The sequence below is a fragment of the Alligator mississippiensis genome, chromosome 12, assembly GCF_030867095.1.
Source record: "Alligator mississippiensis isolate rAllMis1 chromosome 12, rAllMis1, whole genome shotgun sequence".
Classification (NCBI taxonomy): domain Eukaryota; kingdom Metazoa; phylum Chordata; order Crocodylia; family Alligatoridae; genus Alligator; species Alligator mississippiensis.
The window spans coordinates 66,750,746-66,773,286 of NC_081835.1; the positions used below are offsets into that span (position 1 = coordinate 66,750,746).

Sequence of the window (22,541 nt, forward strand, 5' to 3'; positions counted from 1 at the left end):
GTGCTGGGGTTCGATAAACGGGCTGGTGCGGACCTTAGCAGCGCTCTCAGGGAAGCAGGATCTTTCTGTGGCAGAGAGTCCTGGTCAGGCTGTGCGTCGAGCAGAGCAGGCCAGCGCAGACAGGGGTAATCTCAGTCCCAACCCTTGGCACACTGATGAAAACCGAGGCCTGCCAGCAGGCAGTCACCGTAGTCCAGCTGTCCTCCGGGATGGGAAGGCATTACAGTTGTAGCTGCCTATTGACCAAGGAACACGGCACACCTCTTGGCCTGCCCCGATCCAGGCTCCCATTAATAGTGCTTTTCCCCCGATGTGTCCGCCTCCCAGGGAGGCATTTCAGTCCCTTCCTTGGGCCAGCACGCGGAGAGTCTGCCATTCAGCTGGTTCTTGCCTCATGCAATGAGAGCTCCCTGGGCTGCCATCCGCAGTCCCAAAGCACCGAGCGCTTTATGGTTGAGTCCTTGGTAAATCAGAGCGCCCCAAACACCTACACTGATTTGTAGCAAGGACGAGATCGTGAGACGAGGGGCTCAAGTCTTCCAGTTGTACGCGATGGGGGAAAAAGCCTACTGAGTGGTTTATGTTACCCAGTGTGAAGTACATGCCACAAATGGCTAATAAAGATTTGTCATAACAGGAGCCCTATAAGCAGAAAGGAAGTAATAGTTTACAGCTCTTGTGCTATCTGGCACCATTCATTAGTGTATTCTGTGCTAGTAATAAAATTTTACAGGTTGATCATTTAAATGCAGGTTAGAAATAAATTTGATGATCCAACTGGAAAAGTAGCAGAGTCTGGCCAGTCTGTCTTTTCCCCCCCAATCAATATATCAAGTGACGTTAGGCCATGCACACCAGATTAGGCTATAGTTAAACAGTTTACTCATAATAAGAGGTTATCGATCGGGGGGCTTCAAACACAATGCAGGGGTGGTGGGATGTGGAGGGGCTCGGGGGGCACGTAGCAGGGAGCGTGCAGTGACGTTGCGGAAAAGCAGACTTGCTGCATAATTCTAGATCCCGCCCCTCATTTCTGCTTGCTCTTTTATGAAGTGTCCTGAACCCTTTGATGTGATAGAGGAAATCAGTAGCACAGGTCTCCCTCTTTGTTCTAGGATAAGCAGCAAGCTTGCTTTCTGCAACTATCTTGATCAATGAGAGAATGCCTGATATCAAAACCACATGGAGTGAGTGTAGCTGCTGGGTGATCCCTTGAGAGCTGTTTTGATTGGAGCTGGGAGTTTTGTATTGAAAGAGGAGGGAGACAGACAGGTTGTTTGAAAAAATTCCCTTTAGACCAAACGCTGATGTTGGAGCTGAGCTACAAACACTTCCCCTGTAAGAAGTGCAACTTTATCAGTTTTCTAGGTTAAATGCTGTCCTTTGGAATATATTGTGCACTCCACTCAGTTATTCCTTTGGTTGTAGCTTCCTGCAGCTCATTAGCATTAATTGGGCACAGAGTATGATGGTTATCAAGCTAATTAAGCTTCAGATTTTTTTTTTTTTATACAAGATTTTGTTTTTAACTCCTCTCTCCCCTCCCCTTTTGTGAGCATCTCTTGGAAGCAAATACAGATCCCCGGCCTGGGAGGTGCTGAGTGGGAGCTGGAGCTCACACCAGGCAGGATTGGGCCTGTCTCTTTGTGTGTAATAGGGGAGACCGGTTGCTGCACGCAGCTCAGGGCTAGATGCAGCTGATACAACCTGCAGCTTGGCAAGGTGCTTTTGTAGCAGATGCATTTCCAGTGGATTGTGCAGCCGGTTAGGACAGAGCTCCCAGCTTCTCATTTAAAACAGCAGGTTGTTCTGAAATCCACTACCTGCGAGTGGTCGTCCTAGGGAACCTGCCGTTTGCTGAGAATCGCAACGTGTGCTTTAGTAACGAGGGGGAATATCATGAAACATTCAGCCTGGGCAATCATGATTAATACTGTTCCTCTGTGTGTGTGCATATTGATATGTAAGTACACACACGTACATGTGTATAATATACACACGCATACCCATGCACACATGTAAATACCAGGATATATTAAGTTAAACATTAATATCAGGTTAATTTTGACTGATTCAACAGCTTGCTTTTAAGTCTTCTGTTGACAGCCAAACTGCTGGGCTTAATGCTAAGCTTCACATTGCGGCTTATCTCCCCTTAATTAAAATTAAAATGTGAGCAACAACACAGAGATATTTTGTAGTCATCCTGGACGAGGAGAAGCAGAAGCTCGAGTGATGGTTGTTTAATAAGATTATAATTGGGGAGTTAAAGCCTTGTGATCTATTTGTAGATGGGCTTGGTGCTGGTGCTGCTCTGTGGCAGGCAAGCCCCAGGTGCCTGGCCAAGCATCCCTTGCCGACATCTGGAACCAGTTGCAATACATCACTGTCAAAACTGCTTTCTATACATATCTGCATTTACACATTAGTTACCCACGCAGCACTCATCAAAAAAGCTGAACAATCTTGACATGGTGTCCCTGGTGGAACTGCAAAGGTGAAGCGAAGTTGGGAGGCAGTGTCTCGCGTCACTGTCTGCTGCGCTTTTACAACAGGAAGCCTGATTAAAACTGAAAGGAAAAATTTATCGTCAGCTTCTGCTTTGTATCGTTTTAGCTACAAAAAGAATATTTTGTTTCAGATGAAATGTTTATCATCCGGGCCTTCCGGTGCTCTTGGTCCTCGCGGTCTGTTTGCAGCGCTGAGCACTGCTCTCCGGGTGCCGGGGCCAGACTGCTCGGGAGGCTTTTCTATTTTTTCAGTCCTATTCCTTCTTCCATCTCGTCATTCAGCATTTCTCTTTTAGGAGGCATTTGCATTGTCGTTCAGTATTTCTCTTTTAGGAGACATTTGCATTGTAGGACTCGTCTGTAACTGAGGCAAGTTTGCAGGAGAGGGATGGGTCCGCCTGGGACCAAGGGAGCTTATCTAACAGGGTCATATTGCAAAGCGATGCTGTATTTGTCACTGCACTGAAATTAACACCGCTCACATCTATCAGCAATGAAAACCCAAGAACACAAGAGAAAAATGACTGGGAGTTTGCACAGATGGGTTTGCATTTAAAAGCTCTGTTTCTGAGGAACAGCATTAAGGCAAAGAACTGACCCCGCAACACCGCGGTCATCGCACGTGTCCTTTCTAATACAAACTAACTGGTTTAGAAGGTCTCTCTCTAGACTGGGGATTCACCAGGGGTGTAACGTGCTGTATTTATTTTTCCAATGTAAAATCTTCCTGCATGTGCATTTGCTGCAAAGCCAGCACCACCATCCCTGAGCTACGGGAGTGCCAGCAAAATAGCTTGTCTCAGAAAGTGCCACCAGCCTGGGCCAGGGGACTTTGCAGCCAGCCTTGAATGGGTTGGGTGAGCTGTTAGGGAGACAAGGTCTGGATATGAGGGCTGCTTACAGAGGACACTTGCACTAAGCTTGCCATATGTAGATCTACCGTGTCCCCGGCCCAGCTGCCAGGCCTGTCTACCCAGCCTCTGGAGCGTTGGGGGCTCCAGACCCCATAGCACTGCATTGCAGTGATGCAGTCAGGAGGTCCACATGAGAAGGGCAAGGTCACATCCTCCTTGCCAGCGCCCCCTCTACCATGGGGCTCGCCCCACCTCACTTTCAGTGCAGGTGAATTGAACACTGAGTATCTGTCCCATGGCACCCCTGGCATCTGGACTGCCCAGCTGTGCACGAGGTCTGACTCTGTACATGCCGCTGAGGCCAATGATTAGGGTTTGTCTAGTGCTGAGGGCTGGGGTTGTCCGTGGTTCCTTTCTGTACCAAGGTGTAGCACGGTGCTGCTGTCTGGTTACGTGTGCCTCTTCCCCGGCGGGTGCTGTTGCTTCCCTGTCTATGCCGGGGTCCAGCTGCAATGGGACTCAACGTGAAAGGTGAGATTTTGTCTCAGCATTTGCTGCATTTGACTGAGTCCCTAAAGACGCATGTGTCTGGTCTGTACTGAGCTTTGTCCTGGCCTTGCCCGGTCTACTGTGAAAGCCGGCAACACTGTCCCGCAAGTGGACACAGCCAGCGTTTAATTTCTCAGGACAATGAATGTTTCCTTCCTGACCCTGGGGACCCTTCTTCAGAAGCATGCTCTTCAGATCACTCTCTCCAGACAGTGCTGCCCATGCAGTTGGCGGCTGGAAGACCTCAGAGCCCTCAACCCAGACTCTCCTTAGCAGTCAGAAATTGTGCCAGATACTTGCAGCTTTTGAGACAGCTGCTGGTAGTATTTGGGGCTCCACGTGCAGTTGTATGTCCAGAGGTTGGGTCGTTGTGTGTGTCTGGCTTGGAAGCTGTGGAAGGAGACATGGTGGCCGTGAGAGGGACACGTGTGTGAGTGTGCGCAGACAGGCACCCACACCCTGCTCATATGCCTGCTGCACTTTGCTCTTGTGGATCCTGTTCCATCATCTGTGGGTCAAAGCAATCGTCTCCTTGGCACTTAAATCAAGGGTGTTACCAGCACACTCTCCTTTTTGCGGTTATCCCAGTGACTCTTGAGGCCAAACACAGCAGGGAAGCTGGGGTATCTAGCAAGTCGTACAGACATCAGATAGATGGCAGCACAAGCAAGGCAACTGGGAGAAGTTTCGGGCCCAGAGACACTGTCTGAGGCCTGGGTCTTTTGCCCCATCAAGCTGTCATTCCTAACATCTCCCCCTAAGTACAAATACCAGCTGTGGGACTGTTCCCCAGTTCCCCCGGTGCACACTGGAACTGTCCTGTGGCTGTCCTATTTAAATGGGAAAGTCACAGAACAGTGGAGATGTGCAATGCATGATCGCAGCCCATTTCTGCAGCTGGCACTTCAAATGTCCCACAGAAATATTTTCACAGATGGGGAAGTCTGCGGAATAAATAGAAAATTCTCCCAAGTTGAAGATTTCCTCCTAAAGCTTTGGGAACTCCTTTGTTTTTCTTTTCAAGGCCTGCTTTACTGGCAGCAGTGCTGTGCGGATCAGATCAGCCGTGTTCTTGTGGGCTCGTGCAGATGGCCTATCTGCTTTAAGCTTGATTTGTCCAGCCACCATTTCATGCAGTGGCAGTTGTGGGTACATAGATTTAAAGGGTAAAAAAAACAAATGATGAAGTCAAACTTCAGTGATTTTGAGTAGCGTTTCATGTGCTGCCATTCACATTGGCTTCTCTATGGCATGCCAGTCATCTTGGGTACTCCAAAAATGCCCATTCAGAATCCAGTCACACGACCGGTGCTTCCTTCCCCTCTTCCACCGGACGTGGTGGCGGGTTCCCTGCTGCTCCATGGCCTCCCTGGTTCTGCGAGGGCAGAGGTTTCATCCTGATCCCCCCAGGGAGCCAAGAAATACCAGGGCCAGGGAGTTCCCAGGCTCAGTTCTTCTCCCTAGGGAGAGCAGAGGGGACCTGGGGTGTGACTTATTTGTCCTTGCTTGCCTCTGCTCTAGCGCTGACACCATGCAGTTGTCCTCAAGGTCCTGGTGTGATGGGCACCTCTCGCTAACTGGGGTTCACTTCGTGAGCTAGAAGTCTGGGTGGTGCACTAGACATCCTGCAAAGCCCAGGGCAAGGAGCTACTTTGCCTTTGGCGATTCCCATTTGTTCACATCTTTGTGGCTTTCCTGAGGCCAATGGCTTTGGCTATCTGTGAGTCACCTGTGTCCATGTCTGGGGCTCAGGATGTCGTTGAGAGAGAGAGGAAGCCCTCCAGTCCCTGCAGAGGCCACGCAAGGCCCGTGCAGCATTTCAGTCGTGGTTAAGCCAGTAACGCAGACCTGCCGAGATCCATGTGCGTATCCCCCAGCAAAACATCTACATGCGACTCTCGGCCCCTGGCTGCGGTGGGAGCGAATTCCAGTGTGGTGTTATAGCCTAGCACGGGGGAAGACACAAAATAGAGATGATCTCTGCCCCGAAGCAGAGACAGACGGCAGATGCAGTGGGACCTTGGAGAAGGGAACCGCTAGGTGTGGTGGGGTCCAGCGGTTGTTGTCGTGGCCGTGTCCCTGCTGCACAAAGTGACTCAATGACACGAGATGGCATTTTTTCAATGCCCCCACCAGACTCCTGGCACAGCCGTTTCCAGCTCCGCGGCTGCTGTTCACTGCGCTCCCGCAAGCTTCGCTGAAAAGCAAACAAAATCGGCACCCAATGAGCCTAAACTGAATTTTCAAACAATGGCAACAACAAACCAATTAGAGTTCCTCTTGGTTTTATGTTAAGTGTAAGCACTGACTCCGCGGAATCGCTGCAAAGTGTGAGCGATGCATGAAATGGAAATTTCCTGCCTAGTGCGTAGAATAAATACAGATAGAGCTGTGCTATTTGCTGTAATATTCAGCTCAGATGCAGCCAGGGGAGAGGAGAGGAGCAAGCCCTGGCGCCACACCAGCAGCAACACTCCACGACTTGGGTTTATGTCATGTTTGGAAAACGCTTTTCTCCTGGCATCTCAGAACCGCGAGCCAGTCAGATTCCTGCCCGCCCTGCGAAGGGGTCCTGTGACTGTCTCGTGTCAGAGGGGGTGTGGTGTCTGAGCCGGGGGCAGCCTGTAAAGACCCGTCCGTCCACACTGGTTCTCCGGCATTGGTCTGTCTCGCCCTGCTGCACTCCATCACTTGCTGCCAGGAACCCCAGCCAGGGCACCCCGTTTCCCTGCAAGCCACGTGCAAGTTGGTGGCGTCAGTGCAGAGGCTCACAGCATGCAGAAGCTCTCTTTCCTTAGATCCAGCCCTTCCCCATCCTGCAGTAAGGAGGAACGTGGCGCCTTCTCAGGACTCTTAGCTGGGACCCTAAACTGTCCTACTCTGTAGTTAATATTCTGGCTCACTTGTGGCTGGGAAACGTGTGGTATAAAAACCCAGCTGCTGTTTCAGCTGCTTAGAAAGATCCTTGCCACCCTGGTGCCCGACAAGGCCTGGGAAGAGGAATTTCAGCCGCTGTTCCAGACTTGCAACCTTTGCATGTGCTTGGTATTATTCTGAGTTCCTTTCTGTGTGACATCTCCGAGTGCACGTGCATGTGCAGTGGCGGTCGCTGTCACCCTGCACCTCCTTACTCAGCAGGAGTAAGCAGTCAGATGTGCTGGCTGGGCATGCCAAGCTCCGCAGAGGCGTCCCCGCCAGGGAGTTAGATTCACGTCGAGTTCCCATGGCAGAATCGCGCCTCTCACTGACAATGGGAAGGTCAGAGGAGCCAGCTCAATGCTCAGATCCCAAGCGGCGTTTGTAGCAGCTGTAAAGTGTGCCGATTTGTGGGATAACATGCGTGGAGTGCTGGGTTATTAGTCACTCCCCAAAGCAGGGCTGGGCTTTCAAGCCCTGTCTGGGAAACAGAGACTCTTGCCATGGTCCATGAAGGTGTGTTAGGGCCTGGGCTCCCCTTGCTGATCCCTGTCTTATCTCCCTGAAACATCAGCAAGCAGGACGGGTGCAGCCAGGCTGCCCTGGCGTTTGGGTGCCCTGGGGATGGACAAGGGAGCCGACAGGATTTGGGCTGCGGCGTCCCACACGCTGTTTGGCGCTGGCCTGCCTCGCAGGCCCACCCGTCACAAGCGTGTTAGAACAAAGGAGCGTTCCCACCAACGCCGATGGCTCCCTGCTCCGAATCCGTCTCCCTTCCCTGCCGCTGCACCGCGGTTTATTATGAATTAAGAGTAGAACTCCTTCTCTGCCACGGAAAAAAGCTGCCTCCATTTTTCAGAGCGCCTCTGTTTATATAGTTTATGGGAGAAGAGGGCTCTTAATATTTCAGTGTCATGACCATAAAATGAAAAGGTTACTGCTTACTACAAAGGCTTGCTTGGATCCAGTACCAATTAATTTTCAATCTAAAATATATGTCTCCTGACCATCTCGCAACGGCTGTGAGCAGAGGAGATTCCTGCTCAACATGCCGGAGCCACAAGCCCAGTTAGAGAAGTAGCTAGCATTTTCCATGCTGGTTTGCTCATCCCCACTGGGGATTCCCATTATCCTTGATAGACTGTTCACTCTGGCAGTGGGCTATGATAGCTTTAGTTTTTCACCCGGGGTCTGTTCTGTGTCCATGCATACAGCTACTCAGATCTCAGTCCTAATTTTCCTCACAGAGGGGAAACGGAGCATGTGTCAGAGGCAGGAGACTTACTGTGTGGAGCTGCTCTTGCAAAATCCTCTGCAGAGTGGCTTGAGTTTCTTTGGGTGTAGTGGTAGTTTTACCGTATAGAGCACACGGCCGTTTCCAGCCTGGATTTCCCCGCGCCTAACTGTGGCTCAGCCCGTTCCCTACACGTAGGGGGAGGAATAGGAATGGAAGTCGTAGCAGACCCCAGCACGCGCACGCTGACTTTCTGGAGGGTGGATGAGCTTCTCTTTATCTTTATTTATTAATAAAAGACGGAATGCCTTGGGAAACAAAAGGTTTTAATGGCTGGTGCTCGGTATCCTTGACAACAGTCCCCAAAGAATATTACATTAGGGCACCAGAGAACTTTTAAAAATAAGTAATGGAATTCCGTCTCTGTTATGCTTTTAGTAGTCATTTCGGCCATGGTGCAGCGAGGTCATCAGCTGAGCTCAGTGAAGGGAGCCAGAACACGAAATGATGCTGAGAGAACGTCTGGGAGATGAGAGGTACAGAATTACAAGCGAAAGTGCAGGCCTGCTGAGGCAATTACAGCTTAATGGGGTCATTTGGAAGGCAATTGCCAGGGGTTAATGTAGTATGGAGAGATGAGGTGAGATTGAAGTGAAATTTGGGGCTGGAAATGTGTTAAGATGAAAGATCAGAGTGCAGCGGATTCTGCAGTGCAGAAGGTTTATATCATGCAAAAGATTTGAAAAAAATGTAAAAATAGTAGCCAGATGTTGCTAAATAAATAAATAAAACCTTAAGTAAACCCTTTTAAAACGTGAAATAGCTACATAAAAAAATACCTGGCCCTGGGAATGGATTGCAGCTTGGAAGGCGACGTTTAATACAGCACAAAGGCACTCGCTTTGAAGGAAAAGTTCTGTTGCATTTGCCTGCACATGTCGTGGAGAGACAATGTGCTTAGGCTGCTCCCATTATTAACACAACACGCTGCCTTGTGACAATGACAATATTGCTGCTCTCTCGGATGCTTGTGCCTCATTTAAAAAAAAAAATCCACTGTTTTGGAACTGAAAGCAGGAAACAGCCCCACATACACATATTTTGATATATTTGTAATGGATTCGTCACATTATCTTTTCAGGCATTAAAATAATACTCATAAGATGTCAAAATATTACCAGAATGTGAGCGTGCATTCTTGGAGAGTGGGTATTTGGGTTCTGAAAAGTATGCTTAAATATTACAGGTGTTTAAATTAAAAATGTCAAACCATGAAGGCATAATGGAAGTAATCATTTTTACATAGTTTTAAGCCGCGCAGTGTTTGAGAAAGCTTTGCATTCCAGACTATTGTGAATGAGCGGAGTTCATAAGAATTCAAAGGACAAAAGAGATCATTATGCTTTGTTACCTCAGCTAGTTCATTACCTTAATTGCTGAGCGTAATCCAGTCTTGGAAGAAAACTCTAGGGCTTTAAGGAGATCAACATCGGCACCTTATGGCACAGAAAATGGAAACCCTTTCCTGTACCGTCGCTAACTCCAGGAACACTAAACCTTGATCAAAGGCTGAACTTTTCTTAAGGTCGGCCATGTGAAAATCCCCTGGAGCTGTACCATGCACTGAACCGTAATGAAGTGTAGTAGGTTCAGCACCATTTCTGTGCGAGTGTGACCGTCCTGGATCACTGGCTAGCAATAGCACATTATCATCCTTTCAGATAGGTGAAGTTTTAACATAGTTATGTTTAGTAGGGATAATACATCTCTTTTTGCAACAGCTCTCTGCATACTGCACGCACCGAACAAACTCTTAATGTGCAATAATGCTGCAGAGTCGAGAGTCAGAGCATGGAGCTCGTCATCAGGCAGGAGGCCACTTTTCCAGGAATGGCTTGTTAAATTCTCCTTAGCTCCATGCAAGGAGAAACATTTGCAGGCAGGCGTTTGACTACACGGATCAGTTTCAGCTGTGAAATGATTCAGAAGAGTTTTGTTAGGGAAGAATCAGATTTATTGTAAATACATTAGAGCATGCCTTTTTTCCCCCCAGCTGTATTTCCTTGATACATGCAGGTTTTTCTCTAGTTATCCGATCTGACGACACACTCTTTTTCCCTGTACAGTTGCATATATTAGGACTTAAAAAAATGCACTAAAACAAAAAATATGACCTTTAAAAGCATGGGTGAGTTGCATTCATTTTATAACCATCAAAGCAACTCTTTACTGTTGTAAGGTAGAAAAATCAATGATGCAATCTTTTTCCTTTTGCCTCGTGCAATCCGTAATTGAAATGGAAAATCAAATGAACGGCTAACAGATAATTGTTTTATCAATATTCCCTGCCTGCCCTACAAGGGTCAGCCTAGAATGATCATGAGCCACGGATATGATGAGGACAAAATGTGAAATTGAACAGCAAGGAGGCAATAAATCAACCTTGACAAGAAAGAGTGACCAGCATGTAGCTCTTGTAGGCAGCTTTTGGGACACTTTTTGTCTCAGGTGTCTGCACTGATTTAAAAATGTGAGAATATAATATTTGAAGCTCTACCAGTGGGTAAACAACTGCAGACTATTTCTGGGTTAAGGCGCCATCAAAGCAAACACGCTGCCGCTGAAAACACAGAGGACACAGGGACGCAGCAGGAAAAAGCTCACTGTAAAAGGACGGTGCGGGAATAACAGAGTAGTCTGAGCTGCAGGGAGGGAGCACTTCTGGGCCCTCTTACACCACCCCCGGCAGCGTTAACACTCAAATACATTCGAACGTATGTTCCAGACGTCAGATGGGGCAAGAGCAGATCTCTGAATTGGAGACCAGGCGTTTTGCAAGCAGGAGAATGAGAGGCCAAGCAAGCGAGCGCTGCTGCCCGGCCGCCCCGGCAGAGAGCGGTGAGCAGGGATTCCAGGAGACGAGAGACCTCATGGCAGTTCCTAGCACGTGGGAGGTGACTGCAGCGTGGCATTGAGCCCGGGCTAGTGGTCTTGTGTCTTGCTCCAGCTTCTCTGGGCGTCGTATTGCTCTGTGCTGCCAGCTGCCGGGCGATGCCTCCTAGTCCCAGGTGCGGCGCCCGCTCTCTCTCCGTTTCCATGTTCCTGTTTAAGATATTGCTCCAGAGAGAAGGCTCCTATTGGACATCTCAGCATCAGGGTGTCTGCTGGTTTTTAGCAGAGGAGGAGTCCACTTGGGCAGCACGTGGAGCAGACGGCATTCTCCGTGCACGCACCACCCATCCCATTTGTGACTGGGCCCTGAGGACTGGCTCTGGAGGCTGGAGATTTGAGCTCAGAGTTTCAGGGCTGGCTGCTTGGCTTGGCTTTTATGCCTGTTCAGAGTTGCCAGACACAGCCCTCATTCAACACACTTTTGAGTCGTGTTGCTGGAAAGCAGCACTGATTAAAGACCCCATAAGGAAGGATTATTACACGGGGCAGCTACCATGCCTGGAGGGGGCTGGAGCATTCAGTGGCAATGGCCAAGAGCTGAGCTGTTGCGGGTCTCTCTCGGCAAGGGCTGAAGGATGCATGGGTTGAGTATGGGTGGCTGTGGCTCCATGCCCCTGCATGCCATATGTTGGCTCTGCTTAGCTGGAAGTAGAAGGAAATGGCAGGAACAGTTGCAGGTCTGGGGGCCTCAACACACCAAGCAAGTGGCACGAGTGGGCTGCAGCTGCCATGAGCTAGAGGTACGTGCAGAGCGGAGGGGAACTCACCCACCCGGCCCTGCCTGCAGCTTGCTGCGCCCTTGAGTTCTAGGATTTTGCCCCAACAGCTGCTGGTCCGGTCTGTCTGTCTGTGTCCGTGAGATCGTGCTGGGAAAGCATCCCGAGAACTTGATTTTAAATCTGGGCTCAGCTGTCCCGGCTCCGTCCCCAGGGAGCAGGGGGGGATCATGTGTTTCAAACAGTTTTTGAAAACTGTTCTCAAAATAAGGAATCTGGTAAAATGGGTTACCAGACGGGGGACCTTCTTGTGTTATTATTTTAAGCACAGTGTTTTAAACACATTCTGTCCTGTCCCCCGGGGATGGAGCTGCAGGAGCTCAAACTATTTTTACTGTTGGTTTCTCAGACTTGTTTCCTACCAGGGCCCTTTGATACAGAGCCGCCTGGGCCCGAGTTGGACAGTCCTCGCGGAGGTCGTACCCGGGAGGTTTTCTTCTCAGCCCCAGGACTAGAACTACCCCTTTAAAAACCGTGTTACGCTCTGCACTGACCGATGGGGCCTCTGAGCAAAGGGCTGGCCTGGGGTCCAGGTGCCCAGGCTTGGAGAACAAGGGCTCACAAATAAACTGGACCCAAGACAACCTGAGCCAGTGTCACGCTGAGAACAGCAGCCGGCGGGGCCCAGGTGCAGGCCTGTGCGGCACAAATGTTTTGTGTCCGAATGCACAGCGTGCTCAGAGCTGCTCACCGTCCTGATGTACCCCCAGGGCAGTGGTGTCCCCACTTAGCAGAGGGGAGAGCTGCTGACCCGAGTCCGAGGGGGAGGCTGGATGAGGATGGAGATGCTCCCATGTCTCTGTCCTACACCCGAGCCTCTAGGCCACAGCTTGTAGCTGCCTCTGCCAGGGCTGGCGTGGGGCAAGCCACAGTATCCCTCTGTCTCACTCCATCTCCAACGCGGTGACATACCACCACTGTCCTTTGTGCTCTTGAAACCCGCCTGGTCTAAAGAGGAGATGCCAGTTTATCAGCAGCTAAGAAGACAGGCGTGTGATGGGGAAGGGCAGTCTCTGCTCGGGTGTGCGGCAGGAGGGGAACGTTCATGTCATGGGTTGCAGACGGGAGGAGCCCGGGCTGCCGTCTCCCCGTGTGCCTGGGGTGAGAGACAGCAGCAGGCTTGTGAGGAGCACGAGCCAGAGCCCTGCCCTCAGTAACTGCTTCTGCAGGGCTATTTCCTGGCCTGGCAGCACGCAGAACATCCAGGCAGGCCCGTGGGAGACGCGCGGTCACAGCCCGTTGTGTCGTGAACACCCCTTCCAGAAATGCCCTAGATACATGTTACTTCATGGTGCCTCCAGAGAAGCTGCTTGGGCTGTCAGGCTATTCATCTGGGTTTCTAATGGCTCTGGCCTGCCAGACGAACGCGTCGTGTGAGACCTGGCCTAGCTGGGCATGAGCTACGGGGCACGTGTGCTGGAGCTCACACTCATGGCACTGCCACTTATGGCGAACATGCCTGTCCCTGCACCCCGAGTGCTCAGCGTGATGATGTCTGGGGCTCAGGGAGTGTCCTCAGAGGCTTCCAGGGATGGAGGGCAGGATGCCCCATCAGGACCTTGTGCGGAGGCTGTGCTCCTCCTGAGAGAAATGGCCTTTCAAGGGAAGAAGGTGAAGCCCAGCTCTCTGCATGCACAGCCAGGCACGGGACCTGAACACCCATCCTGACTGAGGCTCAGCACCGTCCCTTTCTGGTTCAGCTCCCAAGGGACCTGCCACCGCAGCGGGGACCGAGCATCCGGGGAGCTGGCCAGCATGGACACCTCCCCGCGGGCTCTGTGGCATGCTGGCGTCGAGTCCAGCCTCCTGCCAGCACACGCACCTTCCCTTTGCCTCCCTGCCCACGAGTCACTTCCTTGGCTGTAGGGGGGATGTGCCCCTTCACCCTGAGCTAGGAGCAGTGTTGCAGGGACACACCTTCTGCCCTGGCTCTCTTCTGGGCCTCACCCTTTCCTCCCGCAAGCCACGTATGGAATCGGTAGCTGGGCAAGTAGGTCCCCGAGAGGATCTTCCTCGGCAGTCACCTGAGCAGGGGCAGAGGGCCAGCCCTTGTGCTGCTAGTCAGCAAGAGTCTGGCCTTGTCTCCTGCCTCTTGGGCCGGGCTGAAAACCAGCTGATTGGTCTTTATTTTGAGCCCGGAGCCCGGACGTGGCTGCCTATTTGTTTTCATTGACGTTGATATAATCATTCGGCGCCTTCCATGAATTAGGTTTGGGGAACTTGCAAGTTAGCTCTGGTGCCTCTCCTCTCCCTGGTTATTACATATGCTTAGATAAACTCGTTGAATTAACTTTATAAGCCTTGTAAAAACTACAGATAAAACTGTTCCAGAAAATCAACATTCTAAATCATGCTAAGTCTCTTCCTATTTTGCTCATCCTCTAGCAGGGCATTGACAAAAATATGAAATTGATTTGGTTGAAGGGTGTTAAAGAGCCGACAGCCAAATGTCACAAACAATGAATGGCTGCAGTGTTGAAAAAATCAATAGGGAGGTTAAAGCTGGTCTTGTGAAAGGCTTGGCAGACTGCTCTGTTCCAGGAAGATATCTGTCTTCTGGCCTTGGTTGCATGATCAAAAGGAAAACTTGATAGGTTTAATGAAGGGAGATACTGTAAAACTGACAACAGAAATATAGACACTGTGGTAAACTGCAGTGCACATCAGTGAGTGGAGCTATTAGATACATTTTTCAGTCTGAAAAAATATTTATAGGTAAAGATGTCAAAAAAATATTAGGGCATTCTTTCACTTTTTTTCAGTCAGCCTCCAATCAGCAAATGCATTTGCATGGAGTAAACAAAGGTTTGTACTGTATGTTTAATTGTACAACATCATGGCAAATGTATAGGGCAAAATAATTAGCATGTTAATTAGTGAATCATAATGTTTTCAAATCATTGCATGATGAGATTACAGATCTAAAACTGAGATCAGAATCACTTCATTATTTTGAGATAGTATTTGCAGAGAATCATTGGAGAAAGGAAGAGAAGAGTCCGCCACTGTCTCGTCAACGGAAAGAAAAGGCTCATTAGTCCATAGCACAGGATTTTTATCAGGGCATCATGTTTTGCACCTTGTTAGTAAATGGACCCCTCCCCTGAAAATCAGTTCTTTGAAAGGCGAAGTCCAGAAATATAAATCAGGATGCCTGCCGTTTTCCAAAAATGGCTAATAATATTAAGTTGACTGAAGACAGATTGTGAACAAATTGGTAAAGATTTAGAAGGGGCCGGGGACCAGCACGCTCCTACGTAATGCTGCACAGCTTTTGTTTCACTATTTATTTTGCACCTGGATTATTGCCTCCCACGTCATTTTTAGCAAAGAGCCACAGCCCTAATGCTCGGCACTCAACTACATCACAGCCCTTGGACGGCGATGCCACCTCTGCAGCATTCATTTTTCCCCGGCCCCGTGTTAAGCACATATGTACAATTCATGAGACTGTTTGTGCTGGGTGGTTGTCATCTGTCAGTTCTGGGAATCTTCCCCTTTTTTTTTTCCTAGAAAAATGAACTCATTAGTTTAAAACTCCCAAATGCCACATTCAGCTCAAACAGCGAAGATGATAACCTGTAAAAAAAAAAAAAAAAAAAAAGAGAGGAGAAAAGAGAGTAGTAGTCTGGCAGGTTTTCTGCAAGTGGACGCTGTAATAAAAATGCCCCCTACTTTGTTGGGATGGTATTTGTAGGGCTGCTGCCATATGTTACTTTCCTTTTTAGCTGGGATTATGCCATCATTATTGCTGATAAAAGCTGTTTACTGCCTTGGCAAAGGAATGATGCTTGGAGCAGTTTTGGAAACCGCCATTCAGTTTACAGAAAAGTGCATTTAGTGCCAGATGCTAGGATCCTGGGTCTTTGTTATCTTTTCCCATTATTGGGATCATCCATTGTCTGGGCTTTTTTTCTTTTAACTTAACAATGGTTTTATTGTTTGTGTGTTGAATCCACGGTATTCCTTGCAGGTGACACGGGAGATTTTTAGCTCACTATACAGCTGGTCTCAAGGAGCGCATTTTATCCCGCCTGCCCTGGGAGCCATGTGTGCGCCGAGTTTCTGGTTCTCAGCGTGCCCTCCACGATGTTTGCACTTTGGATCCACTGTGTGCCTGGAGGGAGGGAGAGGGAGGCTCTTTCAGCTGAATAATAAGCTGCTGGCGAACGTGTAGAGCAGAAGCAGAGAGCTTCACGGCGAGGAATCCTCTAGTGTTGCCTGAGCCCCTCGTAGCTTGTGTACGTTCCTGGGAACATCACTGTCAAGGACTCTGCAAAATCATTGGGCTGCAATAAAGGGAGGCAGTCGGGGGAAGTGTGTAAATTAAAGAATACCTTGTATTTTTAATCTGAAGGGGGCCATAATTCATATGTAAATGGTCTTAGCACAGAGTAGCAGAGCTGGGTGACGTGCTGCCGTTCCAGCCGTGCCAGCCTTTCCATCAGAAACCTTTATGGATGGGGCTCCAGAAAAGACAGGGAGTGTTTGTTTTTTTCCCTCCTGTGCTGAAACTTGATAGAAACTGAAGGGAGCGAACAGGAAAAGCAAGCGGTGCCTTTACATCCTGGCTGAGCCGCTCACCATCGTGTTAAATACCAGTGGTTTTTAAATGAATTTTTGCACCTTGTTATTTATCGCCGGGCATGGAGTGGCATAGGCCACGGACAGCGTCTCGGTGCTCACCTGGCAGTGCGTAGCAAGAAGGGTGATAGAGTGACATGTTCAAAATTCAGGGCAGAGACCTCTGGTGCCCTTGCCCTTGGGAGCCGGGGGAGACTGCAGGCCCCGACAGAGGGGCGCAGGGGTGCAGGCTGTGCGGTGCAAGCCAGGCTCCCCAGGTTCTCCTCCCGCTGGCGGTGAAGGCTTGTGGCAGGGCTGCACAGCACAGCAGAGCAGAGCAGAGCAGAGCAGGGTGTTTATGCCCTGCCTGGGGAGAGCACTGAGAGATCGAGAAGCCCGGAAGGCTGAATGCTGTGGGGAGCTGTATTCCTAGGTCTGGTGCGTAGTCGGGTTTTTATAGTGCCTGATGCCTGCCCCAAAGCTATTTAACGATGCCCAGCAACACTGCTCCAGTTCTTCGCTGCGAGGAGAGCGATGCTTCGGTTCACACCTCACTGAAAAGCAGTGTCTTGAGCAGGTGCCTCCAGTGGGGACAAACGCTTCACGGCACCAAGCGCTGACACGTTCTTTGGAGCTGCCCCATCCAGACCCCGTCCCAGGCTTCCCATCCAGCTGGTGAGATCTGGGGGAGCACAGGTCGAGGGGCCTCTGCCTGCAGACTGGGTGTTTCTGGCTCGCTGGGGTGCTGTTGCTTTAGCACCAGCAATGTCTTCTCTGACACCTTGCCTCCATCTTTACGCCAACGTGTTTGGAAGGAATGGTTTTCCCTGGGATCTTCCCCTGAGCCTCTTACCTGGGAGATCCCACACCCCACGACGTTCCCTATCGATCGGCTGTGCGGAGCAGCTGGGGCGCTGCCAGAGCATGGGCATGCCCGGTGGGCTGCGGAGAGCCTGGCTGCGGGCGGGTACAGCAAATCCCAGCGCTGCCCTTTCACCTCCACCTCACAGGTTCACCCGTGGCAGGTGGGAAGCAGCCAAGAGCTTCTCTCGGGGGCCTCTTGTGGCATAAACGTGGCTCAGTGGATGGCGTCTCACAGCACAGCCCCGAGCAGTGTGATTGACTCACCTTGGCAGCTCAGGCTGAGACACTGAGGCCTGAGCAGGCCCTGAGGACTGAATTTCCCCAGCGGGTGCTCCCTTAATGGCCAGGCGGAGGCTGGGGGCTGCTGCAGGAGAGGGTGGTGTGGGCAGGATGCCTGTCTACCAGGAGACTCTTTGGTGGCTCGAGTTTTTCATGTTTCAGGGCCATGATTCCAGCCCCTGATGCGAGTGTGGAAGGGACAGGCCTTTTCTTTGCCGTTCTGTCTTGTTCTGAAATTGCACCCATCCACGGGGCTCTTCCCCACCTGTTGCCCTGCCATTTGTGCTGAGAGGCGGACAAGAAATGGTGGCCCCCGCACCCAGCGGTGCCTCGAGGCTGGCGAACTCAGGGATAAACACGTGAACACTGGGCTGGTTCGACACGCACCGAGCCGTGCGGTGGCGCATAGCGATCGTAGGGCAGTGGGGTGGAAGGGACCTCCTGGGGTCACAGCTAGTCCAACCCCTGCCTGAGGCAGGACCATCCCTATCCAAACCCCGCCGGACAAACTGTAATCGAACCTCTTTGTAAAACCGCCGTCAACCCCGACACAATGCACGTCGCCTTCCCTGCGAGCGGCTTGCCGGGTTCTATCAAAGAAGCCAGGCTCGATACTGTAAATTGTGCCCTCATTAAAACACAAGGACCCGTTGCTCATTAGCTGTTTTCCCGGTGCCCGCGTGCCCGCCTGCTGCATCCGCGATGGTGTGCACTTCGGTGCTGGACGCACCTTCCCCCTCCCCGGGCCGTGTGCTCCCCCCAGCAGGCAGGTGACGGAAGCGGCACGTCCCCTGGCAGGGGGTCTCCGTGGGGCTGCTGGAGACCCGCTCTGCTCCGCCGTGTTATTCTGTGGGGAAGAGACGCTGACCTTATTCTCCTGCTTAGAGAGATGCGTCTGGAACCAAATGAGGGCAGTAAAGTATAATGGAAGGCTTTACAAATGAAAGTTTTGTTTCTGCTCGTGCAGTGCCTTGTTTCCCCCTCGTGTATCCTGGGAAATCAGACTGATCAATAGTTCCCATTTCAGTACAACTGCGGCAAGCATTACAACTGTATAAAATTTACAACATTGTCTGCTGTAAATTTTAATTGGAAAAGCCTTATAGCTTTACCCTCTATCTTTGCAGGTTTAAATCTATTTGATTTAAAAAAAAAATCAAACAAATTTACTACATATAATATCGTGTCATACACTTTTTATTGACAGTGTAATATAAATAGGACAAAACCACCGTCCTGCTGGAAGAAAAATGGCCATAAAAATAGGTGGAAAAGGCTGGAAGTGCTGACTGCACGGTACGTGCTGGAGAAAACTGCCCATCGCGCCGTGCGCGTGGCCACAAACTATTAGCCGGGGCAAGCGGGTCAGAGGAACGGATCCTTTGTGCATGTGCACAGGAGCCCCGAGCCGCAGCCAGTCGGCGGAGAGCGCAGCCTGCGAGGAGAGGAGCCGCAGCTCGGAGGAGATAGCAGAAAATGTCGCTTTCAGCACAGCTTTATTTCTGTCACAGGTCAGGCTTAAAATGCTGTGTGATACAGTTATTGACTCTAATCTGGGCATAAACACAAGTCCTCAAGCACCAGCCCAATTAATAATTTGCATAATTAACATGCATATTAAATAGGGACTGGCCTTGCATCTGTATTTGCAGTGATAGGGGTAATGAGGGCTAGCGGAGCGGTGCCTCGGGCTGGCGTTAGCAGACGTGTGGCAGTAGTAATTTTTGCTCGGATTGACAACTGCTAGACAAGCAGTCCCAGCATAAAACTAAACCCCGTTTGGCAGAATTAATCGTTGACAAACTGCTCTTAAAGCTGTAACATTGTTTCTGTCAGTTGTTCGGTTTGATGTCACTGTTAGACATAATAAATCAATAGTGTCAGAACTTGGTAATGTTTATAGCTAGCAAGGTTTATTATTTCATATGACTGTCATGTACAAATAGTGCTTATCATGGCTGCCCCTAAATTATCGAAGGCAGAATATCGCTTTGCATGGATTTCTGCAAATTCCTGCCCCAATCAGTCCCTTTGCCAGCTGGAGCCCGAGGGGGCGGCTCGGGTTTGGGAGGTTTGGGCGGCGCGAGCAGGGAGGTAGTTTTGTTCTCAGCAGATTTTTAGTGGACAGGTTAAGACAGGTTGAACACATGACTGTGTCTGCATCCCCAGCTGGACTACCTGGCTTTCAAGGCCTTTGTTTTACAAACCATTTTGTTGCATGCCTTTGCTTAAGCAATACTGGATTCTTAGCTGAGGATGGATTGAGAAGAAACAGTTTTATAATAGCAAGCAGGTGATGAGGTTCGGACTGTGCTTCTCTCCTCGTTGCAGGATTCAGGTGACTGCAGATCTAAAGGCATCTAAAAACCACGTCCTTGGTCCCCTGTCAAGTGGGCGGGCACTGGGCATGGATCCCTTTGCAAACTGCAGTCTGGGATGCTTGCTCTAGGGGCTCTATCCTGTAGGTAGTACATGCCCCTAGATGTACAGCCGGATCCTGCACCCCAGACTCTGGCGGATGTGCAAGGAACCAGGCCCCTGGGTCATCTTTACAGCATAGGGACGGGTGTTTATGCCACGATGCAGACAGAGTGCAGTGAGCCGCTCCTTGGGAGCTGCTTCCGAGGCAAAAAGCAAGACCAGACTCCTGCCTGGATCCAGTAACAGAGGTTTGCACAGCGGCGGAGCACATGCATGCTTAGGGAGTGTGTGCATATGTGCAGGTAGCCCCAGCCTAAATAGCACGGCACCACCTTGCGGATTCTGCAGCCGGTTCGAAAGCAGCTTATCTCCCCTACCTGAGCTCCCCCCAGCTGGCGCTCCCCGTGCCAGCTCAGGCAGACGGCTTCTGTGCCGTTTATGCCCCAGCAGGCTTTGCATGCAGCCGTTTGAGCCGTGATTGACAGAGCTGCTCATGCAAAGCCTACCGGGCACCGGGCTCAAGCCGGGCCGGGAACCGGAGGCAGGGCTAGAAGCCAAGGTGGCCAGAGGTGGAGGAGTCAGGATGGCCAGCGGGTTGCAGGGCCCTGTGTGGCTTGTCCCTCACGCCTGTCCTGAGGGCATGAGGTAGCCCAACCCCAGCACAGGCCTGCAGCCCCGCTCTCCCCCCTCTTCCCGCTTGGGCCACGATTCATCAGGACCCTGCTCTTTGTCACGTCACTTGGCAGTTGTTAATGACGTGCTCACGAGGTGCGCGGGTCCGGGAGGGAGGAGCCAGCCGGAGGAGGGGCCGTCCCATGTCTAGTGTATCAAGCTGTCCCCTTGCAGAGGGGGCGTGCATAAATTACTGCCATAAATTATTGCAGCCCCAGGGCAGGAGAAACATCAAGTTATGACTTTTACATGAGTATTTAGTCAGCCATTCAATAAAAAATAGGTCTTCCAAGTGCGCGCTACCATTTATCAGCTGCATATTTATTATTTATCATAGCTACACACAATGCAAATGTGAATTACCAAAACAGCTCCTCCGAGGAGCACTTGCTTTTATAGGAATGTAAACGTATATAATGCACTTGGCAAACCAGACACCGACCTCTGAAAGGAGAGAAAATGTAGAGATGCAGATTTTATTTTTACCTTTCATTTTCTACATGATAAATTTTCTACTCGCTATTTCCTCTTAAAGGTCATTTCCTGGATTAAGCTTCCTGTAGCTCACTGCTGATCTATGTATAGCTTCAGATAACGATTTGGATAAATGCTTATTGCCAGCTCTGTGACTGGGCCTGGCCGGGGAGCGGAGGCCGGGTCGTGGCACGCGTTCAGGTTTCCCAAATAGGATCGTCATGTAGACGGACGGACCCAGAACTCCAGACCCGGGCCACGCTCCCACTGGCAGTGAGAGCTTTTGCTGAGTGTCATGTCAAGGCCTGAGCGAGCATAGCCGACAGGGGAAGGGCCTGGAGTTGGGGCTACGGTGCGAAGCCCCCGGGGACAGCCTGCGCTGTTCCCGTCGGCATCGTGCCCAGCCAAGATGAGACGTCTCAGGTCTCTGCCCACCACGTGACTAACTTTGATCAGCAGGAAATACCTGACAGCATTGACGTTCCTGCCCCGTGGGTTAATTCCAGCTTTTGTGTAATTTGTAAAATCATGTCGCCTTCCAAAGAGGGATCTGAATAACCCTCCGCTGCTCGGTGTTTCCAGATGAGCTGGGTGCATTTTTGCCAGTTCTCCGGGCAGCTTCCCGCCTCTCCATGATTCCCAGGCACAGCGTGCCTTTCCGCTCCAAAGGTCCCGAACCGCCGCGCCCGCTGCACGGAAAGGAACCGCTTCACCCAACACAGGGCAGCGCAGCTCCTGGATAGCAGCCTGCGGGAGCGCCGCACAGCTCCTCCCTGCAAGCACAGGGAGCGAGGAGCCGGTCCACTGACCGTGCGGCTCGGGATGTGAAAGGACCCCATTGCACTGCGGGGCTCTCCGCCAGCCGGACACGCAGCCTCGCGTGATGGGGTGCTGCGTCTGTCTGCCTGGGAGCACACCAGCTCACAGGCAAGGTGCCGGGTGCTCGAGGCGGTACGTCAGGGCTCCTGGGCTTTGGAGGACTGGACCAGCTTCACCTCTTTCTGGGCACTGGGGTGGCTTCTGTGCATGCAGGAGATAAGGCTGTCCCAGGACCGGATTGTGAGGGGGCCATGCGCTGCAGCCTGCATTGAAGCCAGCTGGGCTCTGGCAATCAGCACCTCAGGTTAACTGTATGTGAGGGAAATGCACTGCACAACCAAGTGCTTGAAAATCCCAAATCTCCCCGGACCAGGGAGACCCACCTGGACAGAGCAGCCTGGGCTAGAAAGAAAAGGGGCATCTCTAGCAGGCAAGGAGCAGCCACAGCAGTGCCCACCTCCCTTCTCCCTTACGTGGCTCGGGGAGGGGTTGAGGCCTCGGCCCTGCATAGCGGACCCGTCGCTGCGTGCAGGGTCGCTGCCTGGCTACAGGGAAAAGAGCAGCCAGAAAGTGTCTCTGCAATAAATTGGCCCTGGCGTCTGTTAGACTGGCGGGCCCACAGGGTGTCACATTCTCTCCCTCCAAGGAAACAGCGCTC

General features: G+C 51.0%; 1 protein-coding gene across 5 annotated transcripts in view; it reads left to right on the forward strand.

Annotated features, from left to right (window-relative positions):
* The window catches only part of PBX3 (PBX homeobox 3), a 127,088-nt gene that overhangs the window by 42,560 nt on the left and 61,987 nt on the right, over nucleotides 1–22,541 (forward strand). Inside the window, exon 2 of one of the 5 annotated variants that reach the window (XM_019495321.2) lies at nucleotides 8,502–8,599. The exons of the other annotated variants lie outside the window; for them this stretch is intronic. Coding sequence (XP_019350866.1) covers nucleotides 8,593–8,599 — 7 coding nt within the window. The 5' untranslated portion in view covers nucleotides 8,502–8,592. The remainder of the gene's footprint in view (nucleotides 1–8,501; nucleotides 8,600–22,541) is intronic. 5 annotated transcript variants of the gene reach the window in all.